The sequence below is a fragment of the Accipiter gentilis genome, chromosome 6 (genome assembly GCF_929443795.1).
Source record: "Accipiter gentilis chromosome 6, bAccGen1.1, whole genome shotgun sequence".
NCBI classification, from domain to species: domain Eukaryota; kingdom Metazoa; phylum Chordata; class Aves; order Accipitriformes; family Accipitridae; genus Astur; species Astur gentilis.
Genome location: NC_064885.1, coordinates 15,871,908 through 15,899,524, shown reverse-complemented (window position 1 = coordinate 15,899,524; position 27,617 = coordinate 15,871,908). Strand labels below are relative to the sequence as shown.

At 43.1% G+C, this 27,617-nt stretch overlaps 2 protein-coding genes across 15 annotated transcripts; one reads left to right on the top strand and one right to left on the bottom strand.

Annotated features, from left to right (window-relative positions):
• Positions 1 to 82: 82 nt before the first annotated feature.
• Positions 83 to 3,905, bottom strand: ANAPC13 (anaphase promoting complex subunit 13). 2 transcript variants are annotated; one of them, XM_049802697.1, is made up of 4 exons: positions 3,816 to 3,905; positions 3,089 to 3,212; positions 2,675 to 2,800; positions 92 to 501 (listed from the first exon to the last, which is right to left on the bottom strand). In XM_049802697.1, exons 3-4 carry the CDS (start codon positions 2,771 to 2,773, stop codon positions 376 to 378), a joined length of 225 nt encoding a protein of 74 aa, XP_049658654.1. In that variant the 5' UTR covers positions 2,774 to 2,800; positions 3,089 to 3,212; positions 3,816 to 3,905; the 3' UTR covers positions 92 to 375. The 2 variants fall into 2 exon arrangements, with proteins under 2 accessions (XP_049658655.1, XP_049658654.1); XM_049802698.1 differs by lacking the exon at positions 3,089 to 3,212 and having other exon boundaries at positions 83 to 501; positions 3,816 to 3,866.
• Positions 3,847 to 27,617, top strand: CEP63 (centrosomal protein 63). Of its 13 annotated transcripts, none has more exons than XM_049802664.1 (15): positions 3,847 to 3,924; positions 6,759 to 6,906; positions 8,618 to 8,798; positions 10,722 to 10,817; positions 13,074 to 13,199; positions 14,072 to 14,185; positions 16,631 to 16,867; positions 17,127 to 17,272; positions 18,067 to 18,201; positions 18,833 to 18,947; positions 20,821 to 21,018; positions 21,456 to 21,542; positions 23,523 to 23,728; positions 24,291 to 24,597; positions 27,097 to 27,616. In XM_049802664.1, exons 2-15 carry the CDS (start codon positions 6,863 to 6,865, stop codon positions 27,253 to 27,255), a joined length of 2,151 nt encoding a protein of 716 aa, XP_049658621.1. In that variant the 5' UTR covers positions 3,847 to 3,924; positions 6,759 to 6,862; the 3' UTR covers positions 27,256 to 27,616. The 13 variants fall into 13 exon arrangements, with proteins under 13 accessions (XP_049658621.1, XP_049658630.1, XP_049658622.1 ...); XM_049802673.1 differs by having other exon boundaries at positions 3,868 to 3,924; positions 6,838 to 6,906; XM_049802665.1 differs by having other exon boundaries at positions 3,880 to 3,924; positions 5,892 to 6,906.

The following is a 27,617-nucleotide window of genomic DNA, read 5'->3' as shown; positions in this document are numbered from 1 at the left end:
ATGATCCCATTGTGAGCTTTGAAATCAGTAACAACCTGAGACAGTAAAAACTACTTGTTTTATCACATGTAGAAAACATTTAAGATCAGAATTGGCACCAACGTAAGAACAACTTAACAGAAGATATGAAATAATTTTACATAAGAGAAACATTCTGATATTAGCTCTGAGGTGTCAGATAGCCATTGTTATTTCACACTCATTATAGAAGCATTTTTAACTGTTTGGTGACTGTGAGCAGAACCATCGTTTGAATCTAAGCCTTTTTCAGAAACATTGTTTCCTCCTTAGCGACGCTTATGACAGTGATGGTCAGCTGAAAAATATTTTTTATATTGCATTCTTGCATCTACTGCCTGAAATCTCACTGATTCACTAGTTTCCCGTGGGTGGAACGTTTTCATGGAGATACTGGAGAGCCAAATCTGTCCACTTCATTTCTTGCTCTTTCACAGACTCAGTTGTGCCACCATTGTCTTGCTCTGGTTCAGGAAGCTCATTCTGAGAACAAAACAGAGGCACAATGCGTTCCACACATAATATGCTTCCTGAAAGGAGCAGGTTACTAAGACTTCATATGGATAAATACAAAACCCCACAAATGAGACCAGAGGGTGCATCTGAACAATAGATATCATACATACTGATCCACTTAAAAATATCACTAAGCCCAGTTATGAACAATATACTTTTCACATGAATATGGTGCTTAATCTGAAAGGTAAATTGCTTTTCCAGGACCCTGGGGCCTTGCTATACGCTCAGACTGCACACACAGCGAAGAAGGAGAATATATAGCAAATGCAAAATAAGTAAATAATAGTACGATGCAATTATTCCATTGCTTGTTTGCAATGTGTTTCTTCTGCTGTTGCCAGGAATACAGATACTGCATTTATTACAGCTGTTATTAAGACAACTGGTTCTGTAACATGTTACTTTCCTATGGCAGGTGAGAAATCCTTCCTCTTTCCACATGCTGAACTCGGGTGTGGCTGTGCTATATCAACAGTAGAAGTCAGACACCCCTAACAGGTGCAACACAGAACTGCTCATGACACAGTAAGGAGGAAGTACAGTTTAACTGAGATTTCATTTTCCTTCCTGGTATTTGTTCTCTGTGTTGCTGTGCAGTCACACAGAGTGCGTGTTATCTGCCAGATACCATTTGGGCAAGAATTCTGAGTTCTAGATCTCTGGAAATCCCAGTATGAGCTAAATAAAATTTTTCAGTTTTGAAAACAGCATATGATTAGAGCTCATTTGAGTTCCTAGGAACCTCTTGAGTGAGCAGTGATCAGATGCTTGGGACAGCCTCAAATACTTTACAGCCATTTTGTTTACTCCTTTACGATGCTGCTGAGTAAGTCTCCTGTGAATTTGTGCTGTTTTTTCTATGTGATCAGAGCCAATCCAGCCCTGGGGATCTTTATATCCACAGCCAGGCCTTTCTTTCTATTGTTAGTTGATGAGGCTTCCTGCTCTGAGGCTGCCATCAGTATGTGACTGTAAGTAGCTCAAGAGATGGCCATAAGGAAAGAAACAGTAATGTTTGGGACACAGGGTAAAGGCAACTGCCAGCAAGGAACTAGTTCATAATATTTAGCCTGCCTAGTACAGGTTGTCCCAAGCAAAGGGGGTTTTGGGCCCTCATATCTGAGAATCATAGTTCTGCAAGATCATTCCCTCAGGCCCAAATCTTGGCAGGAAAACTTGTGTGCCATGTATATGGATTTTGGAAGTGTGTAGCTGCTCCTTGCCCTCTCTGAAAAGACAGTGGTGTAAGGGCTAAAGCTTGAGGCTAGCAATGTCACTAGCAATTTGGAAATGTCTCTATGCTAAAAGAAACTAGCAGCCTGTCAGTCCCCACAATCTTAGCATGACTGCTTTGTCAAGTGCTAGCCAGGGTAAACCTTGTGTACCAGAGGGAACAAGGAAAGGGAAAATCCTCAGATACCTCTTACTTCCCTGGTAGTTTCAAAATAGCTAAGGAAAGGCGTCAGTGTGGGAGATCTGAAGCTTCAGCTCTGGGCTTTGTGGGGTCAGAGATAGCTTTTCTCCAGCTGCACCTCTCTGGCCTTGTACATTGGATGAAAAGATAGGTGCCATGCGTTGGATGCAGTGCTACAAGCAAGAGTCCTACTGCAGATGCCAATTCCGTCACTGCTATCCTGGAACTGGCAACAGCAACACTGTATCTGGAAAAGACTGATTAGGAAGACGTTTGAAAAATTTTCTGCTTCTTTTAATGGGATTTCAGAAAGTGGAGATAAAATGTAACCAAGACTGCAACTGTCAGCATGAGACTGATCCTATCTGTTCTACAAACCAACTGGAAACCACTTCACACACCAGTAAAGTGAGGGGGAAGCAGAGAGAAAGGATGATTCTACTCCTCTGATGCCTAACACAGAATTGTGCAATGGGAAGGGCACTCCAGTTCTGAGGAGGTCTGGCAACTGGTCAGGTGAAGGGGGAGAGAAACGTACACGTCCTCATAGACACACAGGAACGACTGGCATATAGGACAAGAAAAGAGTGAGTCAGATCCCTCCTGGGAGCCTTTTGTACAAATTAGTTGCACCGCAAGCAATACTCTCTGTGCCATTTCTTGGAAGGGGCTGTGATAAACACACCAGTCTTAACTCAGATTGATAAGTAGCAATTCACCTACCAAAGGGATAGCCACATCCTCATATGGCAATTTATCCTCCCTCCATGCGTCATCGATCAAATCCAGGATTCTGCCATCCCTTTGCACTTCGCTGTCCATCGTTGTAGCAGGCAAGTACAGCTAAATCTGTGACACAAAGCAGATACTATTTCTAACATCCACATCCCCAACCAAGTAGCTGGAGTTTGGACTATGGGCTTGTTCCAGTTTTGATCCAATTTCTGTTAAGCTTAAACTTTTATGGAAAACCTTGATTTTTCTAATCCACTCAAAAAGATAACCACAGGAGAACTACTTCATCTAAAAAGAACACTATCAGACTGAATTGCAGATTGATAGGCATCAGAGATGAACATATAAAACTGGCCTGTTATTATTAATTATAGAGATTTACATGCGTTTACAGCTACTGACCTTTGGAAGTCTCTTTTTGAGTGAGCTTGAGGACCTAGAGCTCCCCCGTCCCCTCTAACTCTGCACAGAACCGTTGCTTATTGTTTGCTGCCTACTCGCTTTCAGTCTCTGATCCTTTGTGAATCTGGGAAAGAGGCAGAACAAAGGATTTAATGGCACATGAAATGCTGCCAAAACCTGAATTCCAGGAAGCGGATGAAACAGGAGAAAAATAAGACTGTCCTCCACGCTCAGCTACTGTCATCATTCCAGGGGTTTCTCGTGATCGTTCGATTATTCCTCTGCCCTCCCAGAAACCTCACCTCAGCACTCGCCCCTGTGTGACTCCTGAAGCACAGCAACCAGCAGCAGGCGGCTCGGATCGTGCCGGGGTGGGAGACTACCCATATTTATGTAAAACCAAACCAGGTTTGGGACTCTCGGGAGGGTGCAGGAGCCACCTCGCCATGCCCGGCTCCAGACCTACACGTTGAACAGGCCTCGCCTTTACACCCGGAGCTGTGGAGCGCTCCAGCCGCCCCGGCCGGAGGCGGCCCCGCGGTGGCTGCATGGGGACAGCCGGCCGAGGCGGTCCCGGCTAGGCGCTGGGGACAGGCCTGAGCGCATCCCAGCCCCGGTAACCGGGGCGATGCGGCCCCCTGCCCCTCCCGGCGCCCCTCCCGGCGCCCCTCCCGGCCACTGTAGCGCCGTGGCCCCCGTCCCCACCCCGGGCGACGCGGCCCCCTACCCTGCCCATCTCCGGGAGGCAGCCTCGGCACCGGCAGTGCGCAGGCGCAGTCCCCGCGCAGGCTCGGCGCTCACCCGCCGCCGAGGCCCAGGCTCTGCTCCGCCGTTAGGTTGGCAGCGGCGGTGGGCGGGGAGGGGGGGAGTGGGAGTGGGAGTGGGAGTGAGCGGGCGGACCGGTGGCAGGGGTGTTTGTGGGGAGCTGAGCCCAGCCCGGCCCGGCCTGGCCTCGCCTAGCCCAGCCCAGCCCACTGCTGGCCTCCCGCCGTCAGGAACGGTCGCCGACCGTCGTCCCTGAGCGGCGGGGTCCGACCCATAGTCAGCGAACAGGGGCGGTGCGGGGAGCCCGGAGCCCCCCGGGCAGGGGGGCCTTCTTCCCCGGGAGCAGGGCTGGAAGGGGCCGCGGTCAGCGCCTCGGCCTGCGGGCCGATACGCTGGCCTTCGGGGTGTGTGTAAACATCGTCAGTGGTCGTTCGGTGTCGAGGCTCCCGGTGAGGAGGAATTAAAACACCGTAGGATGAGGGTGCGCCTTCCGGAGAGGCCGGGTGGCTTTACGCCGAGGGGGACCCCGTCCCGGGTCACTTCTTGCCCCGGCGAAGCAGCAGCTGCTCGGGCTGGTTCCCCGCGGGCTCCTGCCTGGCCATTGAACAGCCGGAGATGGCTTTTCCAGCGTCTGATCATTGGGACTTCTGGGAAGTGCTTGCTGCGACGTGGGTTGTGCTTTTCTGTTCATTGTAAGCTTGCTTCCAGCCGGCAGTTTAAAATTGCATCCTACAGTGTTTTTTTAAACGTAAAATAATCCCGGTCTTTCCTCACGGGCAGTATTCTTAAGTCCTCCTGCGTATTGTCAAATTTTCTCCTCTTGCCTCTACTGCAACAATTCTTTCTTGAGTTGGGATGCTAAACTTTGTTGATTTTTAAATGCTTTATGTATTTTGGTGTTTGGGTTTTTTTTTTGGTTTTTTTTTTTGTGTTTTTTTTTTTTTGCAAATACTTCCTCTTTCTTCAATTTCAGAAGTGACAGGCCAGCTCTGGTTGTTTCAGCTGTAGTTAATGGCAGAGACTGTTTCTTTTTGTGGTATCTGTGTGGGTCTTTACTCAGATGCCTGTAATTTGCATAGTGACTTGCAAGCTTGAGATGCCAAAATATAATACTAAGTCAACGAGCCTGATGTAGGATAAAACTGGCTAGAGGTGTCTGATTTTAAGGGTTTTCCCCCAAACCCAGGTAAGCTGGCACTTATGCAAAGCTGGCAGATACAGGCATCTTACCTTGGGGACCCTGCTTAAAGCCTATCAGAAGCAAGAGTAGATACTCTCTGGCTCCTCAAGGAAGAGAGCTTTCAGTGTTGAACTGATCCCAGCCTCTCACAGAAGGACCTACTGATAAAGGACCTGGATTGCTCTCTGGATTTTCTTTTTGAATTTTAGCAGACGTTCTCTGTGGTGGACAATGAAGTCTCACTGCTACCAGCTGAAAATCAATTATGTGTAGGTGTGATTAGAATGAAACAGAAGAGCTGTTACTGGCTAATGTCTGCTGTTGCCACCTGGAGAACTGTCTTGCACGGCTGTCAGCAGCTCTGGCGATCTGTTCATCTACTCTCCTCAGCAGCTCTGCCATCAGCAGTACAACAAAGATGTTCTGCATACTGATTGAATTTTGTTGAGCACAGAGAGGACCAAAAAGAGACAAAACACTGTATCGGCATAGGGATAGGAATTTTTTTTTTCCCTTCCTCAGTGAAATACATATTTTGTGTATGTGTGTGGTTTAAAATATAGCTCCCAGGGACAGGCTTTAATCTCTGGATGGTGTTTTAAAATGCTGTAGGAGTGGGATAGCAGCTCTGATGGAAGTGAAAGAGAGCAAAGCTGAGTATGTGTTTCTGAAAGTCTCACTTTCTGTGACCCGCTCCCCCTTTTGTTGACTGCTTAATAATGCCGTATTAATCTTTGGGGAAAGATGTTGTGAGGATCCATCTCTAAATACTTGAGAAAGTGCACACATGTTCTGGAAACAGAAGATTGTGTGAATACATCCACAGGGTGAAACTGAAGTGTAATTCTGTATCCTCAGGATGAGTTTAACCATATTTCTGTTAGAGAGCCACAGTTTCATGGAGGAGCCACTAAAATAAATTCTGCCTTTCTGGGTATGGTTCCATGGTAACTTTAATTTTTTTTTATTCCCCATTTTTGCCTTTCATGTAAACCTTTTTTGCTTCACAAATATGTGAAACTGCTATGTGTATGCATACATACATGTGTTCGTGACTTAAAGGATGTTGTTTTTAACTCAATGTACTGCTACTGTAAACATGTGCAACTTATTTTCTTAGCTTAAGGCACCAGAGGAATTTTTAAAGAGTTAGTGCTATCTTAAAAGAAAATTCTCGCAACCATGTGAACTAGTATTGTGTCCTGAATGCAATCGTAAACTGTGTGGTCTCTTTAACCTAGTCTGTAACAGACTAGGAAGAGATCTAATTTATGGATAGATTCTTACTGCTACTTGCTACAAGGTGCTTACAGTTTTTCTCTGAAGAGACAAATACCCCTGTCAGGGGTGGATCTTAGGCTAGCCCGTTTGGAAGTGCCCGAGTGTCGCTGATCCTCTGCAGTTCGGTGCACCCAGGAGATGGGAGATCTGCCAGTCCCAGTGTGTTGAGTTTACCCGTTTGCTGAAGTGCAGATTTGCCTTCACTGCTGGTCTTTGAGTTATTCTACTTACTAGATCACATGATTATATCACCACAGTTTGATAGTGCTGAATGGTTGCACTGGGTTTTTTTGTTTGCTTGCTTTTTTTTTGTAGAAAAAGAATGTTTTCCTTTATTTGGCAGATATTTGGCTTGTAAGTTCATGAAGCTGACCATTGTTTTCCTCACCTGTAACTGTGTGCTAATTGTAATTTTTTTAAACTTCTTTCCTCTGTGGACTTCAGCTTGCTCTGCAGTTGGATGGAGAAGTAGCCTTGTTCATATATTGCCATGGGTGACTGCTGCTTTTGTGTACTTTCCTAGCTGCTAAAACCACCAGGATTTGGTGATGGAGGCTTTGCTGGAAGGAATGCAAAGAAATGGGCAGGGGAGGTACGTATGCAACAGTATACACCAGTCATTCAAAACCATTTAATTATTAACCTTCCCTCTTATTCAGAATCAAATTCTCTGCTATCAGGCAAAGCTTCTGTTGCTTAAATAAGGGCTTTGGAGTTTGTCCACTAGTGCATGCTGGTGGACAAATACAGTGTGCAGTGGTCTTCAGCTGGTGCAGAAGTAAAGTCACTGGGTGAGCTAGCTTTGCAATAATCTCTTATCAGATATTGTAGTCTTAATTGTTAGAAATTTAGTTTTATGTCTTCCTGAAAACCTTACCTCTTTGTTGTTGTTGTTGTAAACCCTTCTTACTGTCTAACATCAGGAGCAGTTGTAATTAAAGGTGTGAATAAGTATTTTTTTGGTAACAGCCTTGCAAGGTTAATGAGACATGACTTTGTTATCTGGTTTGATTGAAAACATCTGATTATTTCCTGCTTGTGTTGAAACTGCACAGTCTCATTCATCTCTGAAGAATCCTTAATGCTATCTCTTAGGTGAAAGTATCTAGGCTTTTGGATCCCCAAGAGATACTATAGTGCCGATAATGGAAAAAAATGTTTTATGTGTCAAACAAGCGTGAAGCAAAAGTCACTGATGCCATTTTCATAGTGATCTTTGAGAATGTGACTCAAGTTTACTGATACTGTATCTTCTACAGAGAACTGGTTGCAGAAATCAGGTTTAGATTTAGCTTTATATTAGCAGATGCTATGAAGGAAATGTTCTTGCTCTGCATTATAGTAGCTAATATTTGGTTAACTTGCAGGACAGGGTAGACTTCAAATTTAACTGATCTTGGCTCCTTTAAGAAGTATTTCTTTCCCTATAGAAAAACTGCCAGGTTGTGAAGTGTGCATGTGCCCTGGGGGAACAGGAAAATTTCAATCCCTTAACCTATTGATTTCCGTTTCTTTTCAGTGCTTCCTGTTTGACAGGCAAATTAAAGGGGTAAAGATCATCATGGAGTTCACTGCCCTCTAGGGCTGTATCTTGCAAGCCTTAATATTGTCCCTGGCTTAGCAGCTTGTGAAGTTTTAGAGGAGTTAGTTGAATTGGCTTCAATAATTACTGCACAAAATTAGAAATTGCCGTGTCGCTAGGGAGCATGCTCTCTCCAATGGATTGCGAATGTTCTATTCTTCATTATCGTGTTGTCATCCAACCCCCTCTGCTTAGGGGTTTGTCTGCATTTGTGATAAACTTCTGTTTTCAGGAGCTGATAGCTTGGCTGTAAGATTTCTCTGGTGACTGAAACTTGTTATAAAATGCCTCTGCCTGGAGAGCAATTAAAGCAAATACAAAATATGGATCAAACATGCTCCGGTTTACATAGATAATGCATAGTACCAAGACAAAGGCATAAGTGTTTGTAGGTGCTTGTAACAATTCTCTGTATAGAAGACAAACCCCCTACATTTAAAGTGTGTAGGTCATTTGTTCTCATTGAGATTTCACAAGTATTCTTTGTTGATCATTGCCAAATTTCGATCTCTGCCCAGTCATACGAACATACCACTTTTGAGATACTGCATTGGAGAGTGGAACAAACACGTAAGTATTAAGTATATTTCTCTGCAAGCTAATTTGCATAGAGTTCAAAGCACTGCATGTGCAGACTTGGTTCCTTCGTGCAAATCAGTTTGTTCTGCTGACTTTGTTGGTACAGTGCCTGCTTCGTAACTTGAAGCTCTTTCCCTTCCAGCGGTGGGTTCTTGACTTCCTGTGAGGCTGAGCTGCAGGAGCTGATGAAGCAGATTGACATTATGGTGGCTCACAAGAAATCAGAATGGGAAACACAGACACAGGCTTTAGAAGCTTGCTTGAGTGTTCGAGAGCAGGAACTTGCCTCTGCCAGGGCTGCTCTGCAGGAAAAATATAAGGAGGTACCTCAGCTTCATACTGTTTTCTGATTGATGTCAACCTGTGTGTTTTACATGTCACAATGCAATATAAAGGCTGAACCTGAATTTCAGAGTTTGACTTTGCATGGACATGTCTTTCGGGTATTGTTTCATCGGTTTTGATTTTTTATTTATTTTTTTATTTATTTTTAAATGCTAAGCCAAAACAAGGGGTTACCTTTAGCAAATAGCTGTGCTAAGTGAAACAGGAGCCTGTCTCATAGTTGGAAATCAGGAATAGAATTTACAAAGGAGCCTGGTGGAACAAGGTGCCTGTTCTGTAATTCCATCAAAGTCAAGCGATCAACTCCTTAAGGGTTGGTGGAAGTCCACAGATTGAATTGTCAGAATTTCTAGAGAGAACCCAGAGACACTGGATCTGGCTATAACAGTAATCAGCAGCCCCGCAACCTGCAGTCATTGGTGGAAGAAACATTTGGTGTGTAAACTACACCAAGATAATTGCTGGGAGATTCTCCAAGGGCTATTTCATGCAGCTCAGGTTTTGTAGCCTTTAATTAACAACCTGGGGGAAGTGCACCAAATTTCTGTATTGGTGGAGAAGTATCAGTAAGTGAAGTTTCTGCATAGGATGTGGACCATAAACTTTGTTTTGTGCAAATGAACTGATGTATCCACCAGCAGGAATCTGGGTGGCTATATCTTAAGGTCTAGCCACATTGACATTTTCTGAAAGTGTTTAAAATTTGTTCTTATAGCTGCTGTGTCCTATCTTTCAGCAGATTGCTACAAATTGTGTTTTGGCAGCTCTCTGATGAAGTTGCTTTGACCTCTTGGGTTGAAAGCCAGCTGATAACTGCACAAGCAGTTGGGTTTTTTGGGTGCCTGTACAACTATACTACACCTCAAAATTACCCAAGTACTGCTGTAGCTTTTAGTAATTTGGTGTGGAATCTAGTAAAATAGAGAAATGGGACAGGTTGTAGCAACAGTGGTTTAAGAACTTTCTTGTTACTGCGGTCAGCTGCTTCTACTGGTCTGCATGGCAAGTTTTGGAATTAATGTCTTTGTTATAGAGTTATTAAAGCTGGAGTCATGCCACAGGATTTTCATTTGCAAGAACGGTGATTTATAGCATATAGGTTATCATTATTATTATCAATTGTATTTTCTCAAGGCACTTTTGAAATATTTTTTTACCACCAAAAGCAAACATTGATTTCAAAACTGAACTGTGGTAATCTATGGTTAAAGTCACTACTGGAGTATATTAATGCTTTTGGTTTACTCATGCATTTTCTGTGGCGATTTCTTTTAATTTGTTGGCTTGCTGTCCTTTGCATCTGCAGTTAGAAAGGTGGCCACTCTGGTTTGTGGGTGGGAAAAAGATGGAGGGGGGGGAAAGACGAAAAAGAGTCACAGGACCAGTTGAATCAATGCAAGGGAAGTCTTCCCCATGAGTTTGAAAGCCCCATTTCTTTCTTTGTCCCTCTCATCTCCATGTGGTATTTGAAATCTTCGCTTCACCTGACTGTGGTAAGATAATGATATGGCCATCTTTTCTCTTGGTAGATGGCCTGACATCATAATGTGTGTTTATGAAGAATTTGATGAAAATACCAGATAGAAATAGCTTTTTGACACAAGCCCAAACTGTAAGCTTCATTCCCAAAAATGAAAGCCAGAAACTGGCTCAAAACAAGAGGCCGGAACAGAAACAGTTCAGGCCCCAGCCTACCAAAGATTTGGGCATAGACTTAATCTGATTCATAGTGAGTGACCCCATTGAAACATGCAGTTGTTAACAGAATTAGGATCTTTTAATAGTCATTTACCACTCCTACTATAATGTATATTTATGAAATGAAAACTAATCCTAGTACCTACTGACAGTAAAGTCCAGTTCTACTGTTTTATTTGTTTGCTTTTTAACTCTTCATTCAGGTTGACATATTGCGTCACCAGGTGGAAGACACTGAAAAAGCCAAACAGGACATGGTTAAAGAATATGAACAACAGCTGAAGAAATTTCAAGAGGAGGTGAGTTGCAAAAAGAGAAGGTTGGTTTTTAGTTCTCAGTTGACATACAATCTGATAGGTGAAATACTTTGTGTCATTGCTTTTGTTTAAATGCAATATTTTTAAAATTTCCCATTCTTTTAATGTTTATGTTCTTACAAATAAGAGCATTGAGTGTAGGCAAAATAGTATTTTTATGCTTCATTAGGCCTGTTTTTTGCACTTTGGAGGAACTTGATGATGAACAAAAAACTGTTGGAGTAGAAATGTGTAGTAGATATATTCTTGCAGTTTTCCTGTGTTAGACATCTGCAGAAGTTTACTGCAAAAATGTCCTGTGTTTGCCCATGCTAGTCACCATAGTGCTTATTCTGAAGTTGCCATGGGTACAGGCAGCAGTAGTTTGCTCTTTCAGCATTTCGTGAAATTAAAAAAGGGTGGTGGTGCAACTGGCCTGGATCATACGAGATCAAGAAACAAGAATGGTATGTGGTCTCATCTTCTTTTTGCCTCCATTGACTCTGATTTTGTTGGTAAGGATTTTATTCTCTCAAGGCATATTAGTCTTAATACACTTAATAAAAACTAAGTATACTTAGAAAATACTTTCTGAAAATAATTTCAGAGCTTTCATCTCAAAAAGCTGCTTCTTCACTGCAAGGTGGTAGATGTGGAATGTCCTGCAGGTGGTATAACAGCATTCCATGTTTATGCCTTAACTCTTTGCCTGTCTCCACTTGCTTGTCAGTAGCAGCGAGTTAAATGGCATGAACAGCTAGTAGAGCATTGACCTGTTTTCTCTGGAGGGTTGGGCCTAGTTCATGCTCGCTGTAAGCCGGAAGTTAAATTAATTTAGTAGTCTCTGCTCTGAGGACAGAAGGCATCTGTCCTCATTTAAAACACCTTACTATTCAGTATGACTAACAGTCTTCTTTCACTAGATGGTTCCCACTGGAATTGTGGATAAGCTGCAAAGCAAAGCTGAGGTACATTGGCAGATCTGCTGAAATTGCTAAGGCTAAAATACAGCATGTGTGTTGTGGCCAAAATGGCAATGTGTTGGTATTTTACCCACACAGTATTAACGTAGATGACTTTAAGCTCCAATATTCCTCAGTCTTCTGTTCTTAGTACCATTTGGAGAGATTCTTTCTGTCTTGGTTTACCACTGTTACCAGTATAGTGTCTAACTCACTGAGGTTGTTGAAAGAATAAACCTGTACTTGTAATTTTCTGATGTGTTTGGCAAAGGATGTTTGTATATTAACTCTAAGCCTGTACGCCTGTCCAGTCCCATTGAACATGCCTATGTAGTTTACTGACTCAGAGCTCTGGAGAACCTTTTGTGATCAGTGCATGAGGTCTCGATTGAGACTTTTTTCTTCTCACAGTCCTTCTGTTCATCCATGGGCTTAGCTTTCTCCATCAGTAAAATGGGAATGATGACTTCTCAAATTCATGTGGCTGCTGGGAAACTTTTTATTTAATAGTTGAGTTGGGGGGAGCTCATCAGATGGAAAATTCTGTGCAAGTTGCAAGTGATTATTTGCACAGAGGGTCATTTAAATGTCAAGAGTTTTTTCCTCATTCCTGCTTCTGAGATGACTTTAGCATTCTAGCAGTAGGCGTAGGAATGATATTTTCTGTTGGCATTCTCCACTCATTGTGAAATACATAGTGTATCTAATCAGAAAATGACAGATGAGGTAGTGTTGATATTATGTATAATGGCAATTCTCAAATCTTCCTTCTCCCACTAAGCAGAAGAGTTCCAGTTCCCACCTGAGCTTCACGAGCGTATTTTAATCACATAAGAAATTGTACCTCTGTGTAGAACTAGCCCCCACCCCATGTGTGGTGTGATGTGCCCCTCTCTGAGGAGATCAACCACAGGTACTGCCTGCTACTACTGTGGCTGGGAGTCACCTGTACACAGAGGGGTACCATGCTCTTACTGCATTAACAGCTACATGTAAATGTTCATCTTATCAATATTTTAGTCATGTTTTAATAGTGGTAAGACAGAGGCCTAATTAGAGCTGCTGATGTCACGACTTCAGTGGCATTTTGCTACTCTTGCACAGCTCAGTGTATTTTGCAATACTGTTGGTATATTAGATTCATTATACAAATAGAAGTCTTCACTTGCGAGCTGTGTGGCCTTGATTAGGGGAATTGTTTGTGTGAAGCCATTTTGTGTGCCTTCTTTCAAAGTGCTGTTTAATTTTTGCCTTACGGCCTTGAACAAAGTTGTCTCTTTCACTGTATTCCTTGCAGTTGTCCAGGCTGAGGAGGAGCTATGAGAAGCTGCAGAAGAAACAACTAAGAGAAGCTAGAGGAGAAGCTAACAAGAGGCAAGGGGATGACCAGTTTGAAATAAGCCGACTGACCAGGAAGCTGGAGGTATGTAGTGAATAAGCAAGTGCCAACCAGAGTTTGTATGTATTAACGTGAGTTTCTGGGCTTCACTGGTGACTGAATAGTCAGCTAGGAAGTGGGCTATGAATCCTGCTTTAAAAGTACTCTCCATGTATAGCTCTTCTCAACTGCTTGTATAATAAAGGCAGTTTCCTGCATTGGAGCATCTGAGTGTGCAGGATAAAGTATGCTGCTGTTCTTATTCTTAGACTAAATAAAAAGAAGAAGGTGCTGGAAGAGTACTTAATTATGTGAATGGAATGAATTCCAGTGTGGTGAGGTTGTCATCTCACTCCTTTGAGGAGGAGGGAGCTACATGTCAAACTTCTTCTCAACACTGTCTCATCTTTTAATCTTTGTGCTATGCTGAGCTCAACCGCACTCAATTTTCTTCTACTGTACCCTGAAACATTTTGTGTCCAACAAACACATCTGACTGATGTAGTATCCAATTTCTGGAGCAGAGATTAGCATTAAAATTCTGTAGTTCGTACTTGTCATCTTAGTGATTTCAATAGCAGCGTGTTTGGAAGCTAAAGCCGGTCTGAATTGTTAAACCTCTGACAGCAAATCCATGAAACTAGCCATGAATCTGTTAGCACTTAACATTTGTAAACAGCAATAATTGACACTGACGTTTTAACTCAGGCGGGAAAGAAACAACCAGCACATTATGTGAGGCATTTTATACTGCTGAGTTGGTGCATCAAATGATTGGCTAATGGTTTCCCTGCTGTGGGGAAAGGTGCATGAGGATATGGTGGAGAGAGAAAGCAAACATGGATATGAACTAGAAGGGGGGCTTCTTGTCAACCACATGGATGTACTGCTCCAAGCCACCCCTGCTGTCCTTGCAGGAGTTTCGTCAAAAATCACTTGACTGGGAGAAGCAGCGCTTGCTTTACCAGCAGCAGGTGGCCTCGCTGGAAGCACAGAGGAAGGCTTTGGCTGAACAGTCTGAGCTCATTCAGGTACAATTCATATGTGCTGAAAGTTTCTTGTTTTGTTTGTGGTAACAGGTGGGAGAGGAGGAAGGGGAGAAGAGGGAGAGATTAATGAAATCTCTCAGGCTTGAATCCAGTTTAGGTTGCCATTGAAATGACTTTTAAAGTCCCAGTGGAATAAGGTTTACTTGTATGAGTGCTCTATGGGAAAAAAGATCTGGAGTCTGTCAACAGAGGTTAGATAAACCTCGTGCAGCTCTCCCTGCCACCCCTCTAATTAGTAGAGAAGATAGTAGGATGACGCTTTCCTTTGGAGGTAGAGACCACAGCATATGATGCTTTACAATAGCTGTTACATCATGTCATCTAGTTCAAAGCTGTGTACCTGCCAGTAGCTAAACATGTGTACCTTGTGGGTCCAGTCCAGAGGATGATGTTGGAAAATAGTCTTCCCCTATGACAGATACTTCTGCAAAGTACTGAAGTAACACCAGTTTTCAGTCCTGTCCCTGTGCCGCCCACCCCCCCTCTTTTTTAAAAGTCTTGTAAAGGCAAGAAGTAGTGGGGCTGCTGTTCCTGAAAAGCTAATCATTCAGTGAGTTAGTGGTGCTGCAGCAGAGTAAGACGAATTGACCTAGAGCACAGCTGTGAAGTCACACTGACACAATCACAGCAGACACTGATAAGAAGCTCTTGCTGGGGGCTTTACACTTAATGGGCTCCTGAGTTGCTCTTGAGTGGAAACTCCTGCAAGGAGGAAGTTTGTGATGACAGGATTGAGGCTGGCTCTGACAGTGGCTTTGTGAAAGGCTGACACTAGTAGATCTACAAATGGAGAGAGAGTCCTTGAGCAGAAGGTCTTGCTGCTCTGCTGTCTTTGTATCATCATTGATGGCTCAATTGTCTGAAAACAGATGTGTCCTTGGAGTGCAGGCTGGTATACTGGAGTGCAGAGGAACTCTTCTCACTGTGCAGCAGAAAAACACAAATTCGGGGAGATTTTTCCTAAGCAGTGTACATGACTTAGGTGCAGAGGTACTGTGAACAGATTGCCTGAATCCAAAGCCCAGCATGAAAATGCTAAATTTTTGCCTTGGATGTTTCTATGCATTTTGTATGCTTGGTTGTTTTTCTGGCACAAGGTCAAGCTGAGATCTGTGACCATGGAGTACTTCCCCTTTCTCTTCTTTCAGCTGGCTTCCCCTCATATCTTTCAGTGCAGCTTAGGGAAGCCTGGCATTCTTAGTGATGAGCACCTTCCTGTAACACCTGCAGCCTTTAAAGTCAACAGGTGAAACTTGGAATTCTGTTCTGTCCTGAATGTTCTGTGGCTGGAAATAAAAGATAGCTTAAAAGTTTTCTTAATGCAGAAATAAATATTCAGGTAGTCTGGTACTCCGGTTTCTTGGGTGGAGAAAGGCTGTACTTTAAACTCTTGCCCCTCCTGATTATGTTTTCTGTCACGACTATTCAAATAATGAAAAGACTGTAATCGAAATTATACCACAGTCTTCCAAATGCACAGTTCCTGTAGTTTTCTTAGTTATGAGGCATTATGTTTCAGGCGATAAATCAAGGCATGTGGTGATTCTGAAGCTGGCGGGAATCGCTACTCTTAGAAATTGGAAGTAAAAGACTACTCAAATATTTTTGTTTCAGCCTTTAAAAATTGTAAGGTACTATTCAAGAAGGGAATATATGAAGTGAATTTTCTTTAGAATCTTATATGAGAGCTGGCTTGTTAAATTTCACCAGCTAGCTATATGGAAAGAAATGCTATGAAATAAAGTATTGTGCCTATAAATAATAGAGCATGTATTGTTTGGTAGTCATAAGTTCCTTACAACTTTTTTTGTCAGCCATTAAGACAATGAAACATTCAAAGTGAGCATTCTCACAAGCTGTTAGAACCAGATATTTACTGCATAAAGTGAAACATAATTGACAGATCAAAAACCGAACTGGGTGTAACAGTTTGGTGGTTGTGGTTTTTTTTTTTCATTGTGCACCAAGAGCTGCTTTCTATCCTGGTGTGAAATTAATGATTGGGTAATCTCTAGCTTGTGTATGATATTTACAAACCCTCTTACATGCTGCCATTTCTCCTGATCTAGCCTTAGAGTAATGAGCAAAAAATAGTTGTTTTGCAACAATAGCAGCTTTGTTGTTAGGCAGTTCATACTCGGACAACTTGAGTGATTTGAGATCTGCTTTTCCCAGACTCTCTTTGAATCCCTTGTGGAGTCAGAGGGCCCCTGCATATTTTTTTTTTTTTTTTTTTTATTCTGTTTGCCTTCAGTTTTGCCCATCATGTAACCCTGCAACAATACTTTCCCTAATTCCCTGAAAGGTAGTTTTGCTTACTTTGAGAATGTGGCTCGTTACACAAAGAAATCAGTAGTTGTTATGAATGTACTTTTGATATACTGTGTTTTCTATAATTTAGCTTTAATGCAAACCAATTACTCTTAGCAGACTCAGCTTGCCAATCGGAAGCAGATTCTGGAGTCGGTGGAGCTGGCCAGCCAATCAGAAATCCAACACTTAACCAGCAAGCTGGAGAGGGCCAATGATGCTATCTGTGCCAACGAGTTGGAGGTGGAGAGGCTTAACATGATTGTGGACGACCTGACTGTAAACAATCGGATGATTCTGGAAGATCAGCAAAGAGTTCAGGAAGAATTAAGGCAATCCAAGAAAATGTTAGAGGTCAGTGGAGGAACTGTTAGGAAACTGAGTATAAAGCAGCACTTGTGAGAGGTAGCAGGAAGGCTTTTCATCCCAGAGCTCCCATCTCTAGAAAGAGCCTTTGTAAAGTTCCTGATTGCCCTCAAAGCTGGCTTTGTACCCATATGATGCTCTGCAGGATTTCCAAGGGTTCCTTAAAAGTCTGATCAACATCTCATTGCATTACAGCAAACTGATTTGGTCCATCTTGCAAGAGTCATTCCTTCTCCCTCCTGTGCAGGTGCTACAGGATGAGAAGATGGAACTCAGAGCCACCTTGCGGTCTCAGGAAGATTTCATTGACAGCTCCAAGCTGCACCAGGAACAGTTACAGAAAGAGCTGGCCAGGGTGACTGAAACTCTTCACACTAAAGAACTCCTCAACAGGTAACATCTGTGCCTTGCTGGTACTTACGCTCTTGAATCCAGTTCTATATTCCAGGTTCTCCCACCGAAGACAGTAAAAGTATTTTCATACAGCTGGATCTGTACTGGTTGATATATAGAATGGTATACTGTAGTTTCCCACAAGTGCTGCGCTTCCTTGCAGCATTTGACAAATTGCATTGCTTTTGAAATCAACTGATAACTCAATGAAGAGTGTGGAAGGGATCAGCATTCTACTCAGCTAGGTTTCTGGAGGCAGCACAGGGCTTTTGAGTTTCTTTTTCCCCAGGCATTTTCAGTCTAGTGGTGGAGGCCTTTCAGGATTTGATAATGTGCTTATTGACATAGGTGAAAGTTCTTACCTATTTAATGATGTCAGATTAGGGTCTTGATAAAGTAACTACATATGTGGCAAAATAATCTTGGCCTTCCCCATCTGCACTGGCAACATGCAAAAGCTATAGGGTTTTGATGGCTGTGTCAAAAGGTTTTGACGTATGTTACCTAACAGCCACGCTGTTTCTTGCAAGCTGGATATCTGCTAACCACAGAGACTGTCTGGATCAGGGAGGCCAACATCACAGTAGGATGTAGTCTTTTTTAATCAGCCTGAACTCAAAACAGGGGGCTGTCATCCAGCTGGTATGTTTGCTTATTCACAATGCACACAGGTGTCACCTACTGTTGGGTTTTGTGTATTTTTCAGAGAATTACAGGAAAATGGTGGTTATGTTCCCTGTATTAGTGAACTCAGACATTTCTGTGCTGAGATTAAAATTCATGTTTCTGCTTAGGGCCTTGGAAGAACACTTGCAAGAGAAACAATTGTCTTCTCCAGGGCTGGAGCTGGAGCATATACTACTGCAGCTGGATGTTGCCCAGAAGAAGGAACAGCACTTACAGTCAGAGGTGACTCATCTTGAGAACAGGTAGCCGACTGCTTTCTTCCCCGCGATGTGCAATGAAACTTGGATAATAATATAATATCTGATGTATTGTATTCATCAAGTTACCGAGTCCCACTGATTTTTGTAGGCTTATTTTGAATATCAAAGGGCTAAAGAAATCAAATGCTATTCATTTTATGGTTTAATAGTGAGACTGTTTTGCTAATTGGTTGGCTACTTTTCACTGCACACTGTGGGTGTTTCCAGTGTTTTAACTTGCTTGGGCTTAGCACCTTCATTTGTAATAGGTTAGGGAGTCTTTGTTAGTCAGCTGCTAAGAACCAGATCTAGACCTTCCTGCGAAATAAGAATTATAAACAAGTCTTCCTCTCTGAGTTTGTGGTTTTCAGACTAATGTTTGCATGGGAAGTTTGTAATCTTAGTATGGTAAAGAAACAAACAAGAAATGGCTATCATCTGTTAGATCAGCTTCCCAATCTCTTTTGAAATGATTTTGGTAAACAAAACCAAAGGATTGGTAAGGAACTTCTAGGTTAAGAGTCCGGTTTCTGTTATGACAAGACATGGGAGACTGCTTGGAAGATCAAAGTTTCTCTGACCATGTCTTCCTCCTTGGGGTATTCTAATCTGTAGTTTTACATTTGGCACCCAGCCTGGTGTCTTCAAATGCAAGGTGTGTACAGCTGAGTGAAGAGCTGGATGAGAATATCAAAGAGCTGCAGTCAATGGAAGAACACCATACTGAGTCAAAGGCAGAGATTAAAAAGGTAATATCACTTTGTTTGTGGAGAGTGGCAAAAGTACTTGTGGAGTCAGCTGTTCCTGTGTGTGTCATGTGCCTCAGCAGTGCACAGTTAGCAAAGCTCCAAATGGGACCAAAGGCCAGGAGTGTTGTGGAGGCAGTGATATGCTGAAGGGTGAGGAGCAGATCTGACAAAGCAGGAGTTGAGAGGATAGGTTTGCAGGTTGCTGTACATAGCTATGCAGCTTACTTTGTGAGCATCTCTTAGGCCTACCTCTATGTGACTCAATACTTCTCTATAGTGTGGAGATACTTGAATTAGTGCTGGAGGGGCAAATATGCAAAGAAATTAAGGCCTGGAATGCTGTGTTTAAGCCTAATACAGGCTCCCAGCAGGATGATGAACAGGGAGGGAATGGGCTTTGCTGTAGTATGTCCTATCACACTTGAGACAGGGCTTCAAATGTGTTCTAGTCCATATGTGAATAAGGGAGTTTGTTTCAGGCTCGATACCTAGACGTGAACTCAGGGGCTAGAAGAGATGGAGCAGCTTATCTGCCACGAGGACCTCGCCCTAGTGCTCTGTGCACCTGAGGGAGGCAAGCCCTCCAAAAGGCTTGACTTTTAAAAATGGTCTAGATCAGTTAGTGTGAGAGCTTTCACTGGAGCCTGGTTAGAGTAGAAACCTTATTGGACTTGGGTGAAAAATCTCACTTCTGTGAAAATCTTTCATCCTTTATTCTGAATGTACAGAGGTGCAGATCTCGCCAGAGATGCGTGCTTGGTTACACATTTAAACAGCCACACAATAAATGAATCTTCTACAGGCTGCTGGGGAGGAAAGAGAGATTTATTATGGTTGTTTCTATTTTATATACTTGGGAGGCATTGAGGTGACATGGAGATAAATCACCATATGTATAGTATTTACATGGCCAGGCAGAGATTCTGGTTCAATTTTCTAAAATGCTTGTAATTCTCAGAAAAATCCTGGAAGTTTGGGTGGTTAATATTTCTGGCTAATGGAATGGAATATTAGGGAAGAAATTATGCTATGTTGTTGTTCTGTCATGTCACTGAATAAATATACAGTGTGCCTGCCAGAATACTGTATGCAGTGCAGGTCTGCTGTCTCAAAAAGGACTGAATAGAACAAGATAAGGTATGGGAAAAGCTGACCAAAAGGATGGAGTGTTTTTTTACACAGGGAACAGCTGAATGGAATTGGTCTTACCAGGCTGGAAAAGAGATAAATGAGATTGAACATACTAAAAATAAAATCATGCCTGTCATGTGGAAAGTAAATAGGGAATAATTATTCTCTCATAATGCAGGGGCTAGTGGTCATCAAATGGAGTTATGAAAACAAAGAGGTATATTTTTACCCTGTGCTTGTGGAAGTTTGCCATGGGTAGCTTAAGTTGCTACAAGCTAATATTGATTCAAAAGACTGAGGACAAATTCCTGGAAGAAAAGTCTGGCTAGAGCTATTTAAAGACGCCATCTCTGCCTCAGGAAGGCTGAGTGACAAATTGCAAGGTTATATTATGAAAGTGTTACTGTGCTTGCCCAGTGATGGTAAACCTTTGGGTATCTGTTGTTGGCCACAGAGATAGAATGGTGAGCTAAAGAGACTGTGATTCGATCAATTATGGGTCTTCTCAAGTACTCTGCAGCATGTAACTTATGTCTTGGCCCAGTTGGCAGTTCATGGTGTGGAAAAGGATTGGGATGAGGTGGTTTTCAATCAAGAAGGACAAGCACGCACAGAGGGCTTGTTACATAGAGCTTTTTGTTTTCCAGTACTTAGATTTCATGTTGCCATGTGCAATACTTTTGCTTTTTTGCTGAAACCTCTTTTAAAAGCTCATGGGTGGTGTGTGCATATCTTCCTCCAGCTGAAAGAGCAGCTCATTCAAGCTGAACAAACTCACAGCAGTGAGCTGGAAGGGATGAAAAGGGAAATCTCCAGGTTGACACAAGAGTTACACCAGCGGGACATCACAATTGCGTCTGCAAGTGGCTCCACATCAGACCTAGAACAGCGGCTGAGAACAGAGATTGAAAGAGCAGAGAGGAAAGCGGTGGAGCACAGGGTAAAAAAAGGCAGAAGACTCTTATGCTGTCTCTTTAAGGGATCCGAAGGCTTGGAATACCATTCTAGTTTTTAGCTATGTTAATAGTTTCCTTCTCTCTTCAGCATTTGAACACAGACTTTGAGACCCTTCTGATTAAATCTGCTAATTTATGGTGTTCATTGAATCTGTCTTGCTGCTGCTTTTCAAACCAGTAACTGACAGTCCCACAGCATTCTTTGAGATCATTCATGCTAACTAGGCCTGGATGATGACATCTTTGAAAACTAAAGTAAATGACTGTGCATGGTTATTTGTATGGTCTTCTCTATAGGGTCCCTGCACAACTAATGGCCCCAAACTTGCTTTTCTTGAATTCAGGGTGGAAAATGCTTGTAGGCTGTTGTGGGCACATGTGTTCTTTTTTCTGAGCTTGTTTTTTGCCTCTGTCTCCTCAGGTAATTCTGGTCCAGCTGGAAACCTTGAGGCTAGAAAACCGTCATCTCTCAGAAATGCTGGAAAAAACAGAGTGTGGTATGCTAGAGGTATACATTAGGGACCAGAGATGGGAAGCAGCTAGCGTTGTTTGTCCCCTGCCTGGGAACAGTAACAGTCTTTGCCCAGGCCTCTCAAAGTGCTTGGTAGAGTTCAGTGAACTTAAAACCCAAGCAAAAGAGGCAATTTGTGAGGAAATAAGGTGCAGAAATACTGAGCATCTTAGTCAGAGAGTAGTGAGGAGAACTGCAGAAACAGAGCCGTCATCTCAGTTTCTTCTCCATGGGTTCTGGCCAGTGTTTTTTACTACATGTTGTTGCATTTCCATTTTATGCCAGTTTACCTCAAACCTCTGATTCTAAAACTGTGATGTCCCTTTGACCTGCCTCATTGCTGTAACTGCTCTGGTCCTTGCAGTTTCTGGGGTGAGAGCATGTTCCTTTCCTGGTAAGGAGCCATTCGGCAGGACTGTCCCTTGCACGCCTGGGAATATGGGCTGGATGCCTTGGGGCAACACACTGGGAAGGGGCACTGTAGTGGGCTCCTGCTGATGTGGCGCTCTTGAGTCAAGGTGAGGCCACCTCATCCAGAGAAGAGGGGAGCCTGCATGGAAGAGGTGCAGTCTTGGCAGGAATAATACCTTGAAGGTGGTTCATTTTAGTGCCTGCGTGAAGGAAAGAATGGCTAGTTTGCAAATTCTGTCTCGCATAAACCAGAGTGGGCCCCTCACAGCGGCAAGGACTAGATTCAGACAGCTGAAAACCTAACAGGAATATATCATCAGAGCTTTTATTGTATCAGATCTGCGGGAAGGACATACTCAGCAGTTAATACTAGTTTGGGGTGATTGTCAAATGTACCAAATTCTTGGGAAAGTGTTGAACAGAAGCTTGTGACTGGTGAGATGGAGAAAAAACAAAGCTTTCTGGAGAGCTGATTTGAGACTGAAATGACCTAAGGCCCATTACTTTCTACTTGAAGTGCCTGGTGAGCTTTCGCCTGCCTGACTTACCAAAAACTTGATAGCAAAGTGCAAAGCAAGAAACCTGTTTGGGTTTTTTGTTTGTTTTTTAGGGGGGAAAAAAAAGCGCCACGGCCCCATGGCACAGGAGCTATGGATCTTGGCCAGGTTTTTTTGGAAAGTCCTTAGATACAGCAGCGATAAGAATGAATTAAGCATCTAAATTTAATAGAATTGGCAAAAAGAAAGTGGGAATGTCACAGGAGTAGAAACAATGGAAATTATATCCACCTAGCCTAGTAAGGAGAAGATGGGGAGAGGCTAGTTGTTTAGAGTTTCAAAAAAAAAAAAAAAAAATCACTTTTACCAGTGAAAGTTTCTAAAGGGCTTTGGGTCATCACAGCTGGGGAGGCATATGCAAGGCCTTTCATACTTATTACTATAAGCCTTTGCTAAGTTGAGTGAAGGGATCTAGAAGTGTTCTTGCAAGCAGCTTTGCTGGTGGATCACATGGAAGGTAGTTTCCCACTGAGAGTGGTTACTTCTTATCAATGGCTAAGCTACTGGGGTATGTATTTCTTCACACCTGTAGGAAGTATCTGGCAGAGCCTGCTACTCATACCCAGAGAGTTGCTCAGACAGTTTATGGGGGTGCCACCTGAGTGTTCCCAGCTTTGGCTGAGAGGCTTGCATCTTAGCTGAGATAGGTGAGGGAATCCTAGAATATAGAGCTGGAAGAGAACTCGAGGTCCTGTAGTCCTCCTCATTATCCCGAGGCCAGAGGCAGATACAACTGAACTAGTCTTGATCTGTATTTTCCTGTTTTCAAAAGCATCTAGTGTTGAGAGACACTTCCTTTCCTAGGCAAGTTGGCACAGCTTGTTTGGATTGCAGACACAATAAGGAATATATAATTGATTTGCTCTTATGAAAGCCTTGACAGTTTTGCCAGTCAAAATGGAGATTAGAGGGTACACCTGAAGGAATAGCTTGTCAGCCTTTGCTCTGGATTTGACTATGATGTCTTGCAAATCAGAAGTTTTGACTTCAGCCCTTCTCTGTCCATTAGGGAAAAGATGTCACCCTAAGAGCACTCAGCGAAGACTATGCTGTTGAACTAAATAAATTAAAATCTGAGAACCAGCAATTGCGGAAGGATCTAGCAGAGGCCAGAGCAAAACTGGAGCTCACTCGGCAGGTCTGCCAGGATGAACCTGAGGGCACTGCTCAGCAGATGCAAGATGAAGAGCCTGAGGCCAGGGTTGTGCAGTGCAGGTGAGTGTTACTTGACCCCAAGGATGCTGCTTCCTTATTATGAAGGAGAACAGAAGGCGTGGAGATGTGTGGGTTTTTAATGATGTGCTTTATGTATAGTATCTATCTCCAGCACATAGTAGTATGGGAGAACACAAGGACTGTTTTGGAGTCTGCCTTCATGCTTTAAGTAGTGCAATAGCTTTTAGTCCCAGCTGGTTTGCATTCTGCAAAGCCAGCTAGTATTTGGCTGTCTTTTGACTGCCTTTGCCTTTTTCTTTGACTGAGAAGTAGTATGTGCTTTTTTTGGTGAAGGGATTAGATTTGGCCCAGGTGGCTGTGCTCCTTTCTTTTGCAGTACTAGGATACGCCGACTGTAGTTTTTGGTATCTACAATAGCAGAATAGTGAGAGAATTCCCTAGAGACTGGATGTGCATCTGGAAGTCCTATGGGAATAAGAGCTGGTTTGGATTGCCAGGGCTATTAGTAACTTGTATGTTATTTGTTATGTCTGTGGAAGTTTTTGCTAAAGTTCAGCTGCTAAGAGGCAAACTGTCAAATGTGTTCAAACCTGCCTTCCAGGACAACTTGGGAAGCACAGCACAAACATGATAAACAAGCAGAGAGAATATATCACAAGCCTGACGGGACTGTTCAGCATCATCAAGGGGAGCCCCAGAGATGGGGGGCTGCTGAAATAGGAGCTGTGACCCCTGAGATGGGTGAGCTACCCACCCAGACCACCAAGAAGAACTCCATGGAGTCACTTGCTTTGGGTGCCTTGCTGGGAACGGATTCTTTGCTCTATGTGCTGGATGGAAACAAAGATTTTGCAGATGAAGCATCTAAGCAGTCCATCTCAAATCGTCAGAGAGAATCTGTGCCTTTGGTAAGCAGTATAGAAGCTGGTTGCTATTCAACAGCTGAAGATATAGCTGGGTTCTCATCTGGCAAAAGGAGCCAGATTTTTGAACGTATGATCTGGCTGCATGGTGTGTATGATTCTGTAGGCATATATCAAACATTAAACAGGGAGGAAAAAACCACTGCTGGATGCTTAATACTTGGACGATGGGAGCCATGTGGTTGTTCTTCAGAACTCTCTGGGAAAGGGCTTCGTGTTTGATATAATTGCTAACCTAATTTCAGAAGCTCATGGGTCTCTCCACACTGGTGCTGTACATCATTGTGTACCATGACCTGCTTATGTCAGTTCAGAATTCTGCTTCAGCTTTTGGCTTGGATTGGTGGTGGAGGCTCAAAGTGGATGTAGAGTGCTGAGTATTTCAATGTACATTTTCTGGGTGAGTCTGAAAGCTGGTGCTGCACATCTGTGTTCACTGTAATGCACAGGGTGAGTTTGACCCCTCTGAATGGAACTGCACACTGAACTTAAAGCCACTTATGCTAGCTGATGGGAAAACCTGAAATCGGTGCTTTACTGCACAAGGGGAGGCTATTATTTTTCCTAGTCGCTGATCATACCTTTTTAGTAGGGGGCAGTGTTGGCACCTTCTCTGTACTTTTACCTCAGCTCAGTTGCTGGAGGACTTGCCCAAGATACAGGAACTCAATCACTTCTTCCTTTGGTGTTTAAGACCATATATCCTAGTACTGACTGTAATGACCAGGATGTAGACTGACTTGAGCAGGGGAGGGAATGGAAGAGGGACACTGAGAGCAGTTGTCATACCCTGGGCCAGACAGGGCTGTTCAGAGAGGGGAGAACCCTGAGTGCTGGTCCTTGCTCCGGATGTGTTGCCTCTTTTCTCTTCTGGTTGTGTGTTGTCAGCAGTGACAACAGCTATTTTCATTTTGTGGAGAACTCAGAGGAGAGTCTCTAAGGCTGATGCACAGATGAATGGAGGCTTGTAAAGTTTGTAGATCTTCACAAGGTTTACTACCAAGAATAGATCTTGATTGTTTCAAGACTAAAGTAGCTTGTGGGCATGTCCAAAAACCAAATGTTTGGAGCTTAGGGAACTGTAATATTCTAAATGGAAACTCTTCAGATTGCAGGATTGGAACTGAAGTGCAAACAGTTCCACTTCAGGGTCTGAGAAGCTCTAGGGCTTGATGCTTAGTAGAAAAGAATGTGCTGGTTTTTGTTCTGAAAGGTAGAAATAAGGTTTCTAAGGAAATGCAAGTATTTCTCCTGGTGTTGACTGGGACTCCCTGCTCATGGTTAGGCTCTAGTGTCTTTAAATCAGTTCCTTTAAGAGAGGAATATTCTCTTCAGTAGGCAACAGTGGGAGAGATTTGCTTGTTATCTGCAGCCTTTTTTCTGCTTCCCTTTGCTCCTGCCTGTTGATAAAAGAGCAGAAAACCATGAGACTCCAGGATTTGGAAATAACCAGTTACATTCTCTTGCCAAGACATTGAAGCAAGTTTTTTGTAATGGAAAGCTGCCCCTTAGTAATTTTTTTAATTCACCTGCCAGTCCCTGTGCAGGAAGCTTCTCTTCATCAGCTTGTAAATTAAGCCTAGTTTACGATGTTATTTTTGTAAGTTAAGAACTTGTGGGTAAGTGATGTGAGTAGCAGGAATAGTTCTTGACTGTAAAGGAAAGAATCTGGGGTATTTTATTAACCATTGCTAGCTGAACTGAAGTGGTGTTCAGTGAGCTGTGATGGGAGTTTGGTGTGTACTTCCCCTGTAGGATTGTACCAGGAACCCATTACTTCAGGGAAGAGGAGATATATAAAAGAAAGCAGAGATATTCCCAGTGCTGGTCCAGTCTTGGCAGTTCTTTCTTTTCCCTGGAACCCATATTCTGAGATGATATTGCTCACTGATGCAAGGAATACAAGGAGCAGGATGTAGACCTTAAGTGTGAGGCTGCACTAACACACCCAGGACAAAACCCTTGGTATTTTGTAGTTGCTTTTCTGGAGTTATGCTATGATTACACATGCCATATCATTCCCTCTCATTATTTGAAGTGGAGGGGCTGGTAATTGAAGTGAAACTGCAGTTCCCCTAAGTAAACAGTCAATTCCTATTGACACCTCTGGGGTCACCGTTCCACCTGTGAAGTGCAATGGTTATGTAGGCACATGGAGAGCTTATTTCTGTTCAGTTGTAGACCCCCAGTGCCTTAAAGAGGGGAGCTACTGGAATGGAAAAGTTATGTGTGCTGAGGTACTGATTTTACTCCCTGCAGTATTGGCAGAGGCTTGGGAGGCTTTCACTGTTCATTGGAGACTGTTGGGAGGGTCATTTACCTATGATACAAGCATGACACTTGAGTGCTTAGTCTGCCCAATAAGATAGAAATGACACAAGGGCCCTTTAGAAGCATATTTAGTTGCGTGGTTTGAGGATCAGTAGTGTTTCTGGCTGAAGCTCGGAATGAAAGAATACCTGATATCCCTTTGTTTCCCTTTAGTGCCCACTGCCTACAGCTTCAGTCGGATCGATAGCTGCAAGATACCTGGAAGAAGAAGAACTGAGATCCCAGCACATCCTGGAGTGCCTAAATGCTCACATTGAGGAACTGAAAAAAGAGAGTGAAAAGATAGTGAGACAATTTGGACACCAGGAGTAATGTTTCTTACTGAATTTGAATGCTGGTTTGTTCACGGGGTTCCAAACTGTGACAGGGGAGGAGCCTATAAACCAATTGCCATTGGAGCTTGAGTGAGAGACTGTTTCTTCCACTTTGAGCTGAATCAGCAGGATGGATATTGAGGAAAGGAAACTCCTCCCTAACGTGCTTGATCTGATGGAGGGTGTCACACCACACTTCAGTCAGCTTGCTGTAGGTCAGAAAGGTATGTGTGCACTCGCTCACAAAGAAATGATGGTGTTTCTTAGAAGCAAACCGTTTGCTAGTTTTAATGTAAGGTTTTTAAAGTATATTTTATACATGTAAAAGCATTGAAATAAAACAGAATGGAAAAACACTTC

Bases quoted from the DNA above. Each gene is read 5' to 3' on its own strand.
- ANAPC13 (XM_049802697.1), bottom strand. From the start codon at position 2,773: ATGGACAGCGAAGTGCAAAGGGATGGCAGAATCCTGGATTTGATCGAT. The intron at 502-2,674 runs GTAGGTGAATTG...TTTTGTTCTCAG, and splicing joins AGGATGTGGCTATCCCTTTG to AATGAGCTTCCTGAACCAGA.
- CEP63 (XM_049802664.1), top strand. From the start codon at position 6,863: ATGGAGGCTTTGCTGGAAGGAATGCAAAGAAATGGGCAGGGGAG. The intron at 13,200-14,071 runs GTATGTAGTGAA...CTGTCCTTGCAG, and splicing joins GACTGACCAGGAAGCTGGAG to GAGTTTCGTCAAAAATCACT. The intron at 18,202-18,832 runs GTAGCCGACTGC...TTTGGCACCCAG, and splicing joins GTGACTCATCTTGAGAACAG to CCTGGTGTCTTCAAATGCAA.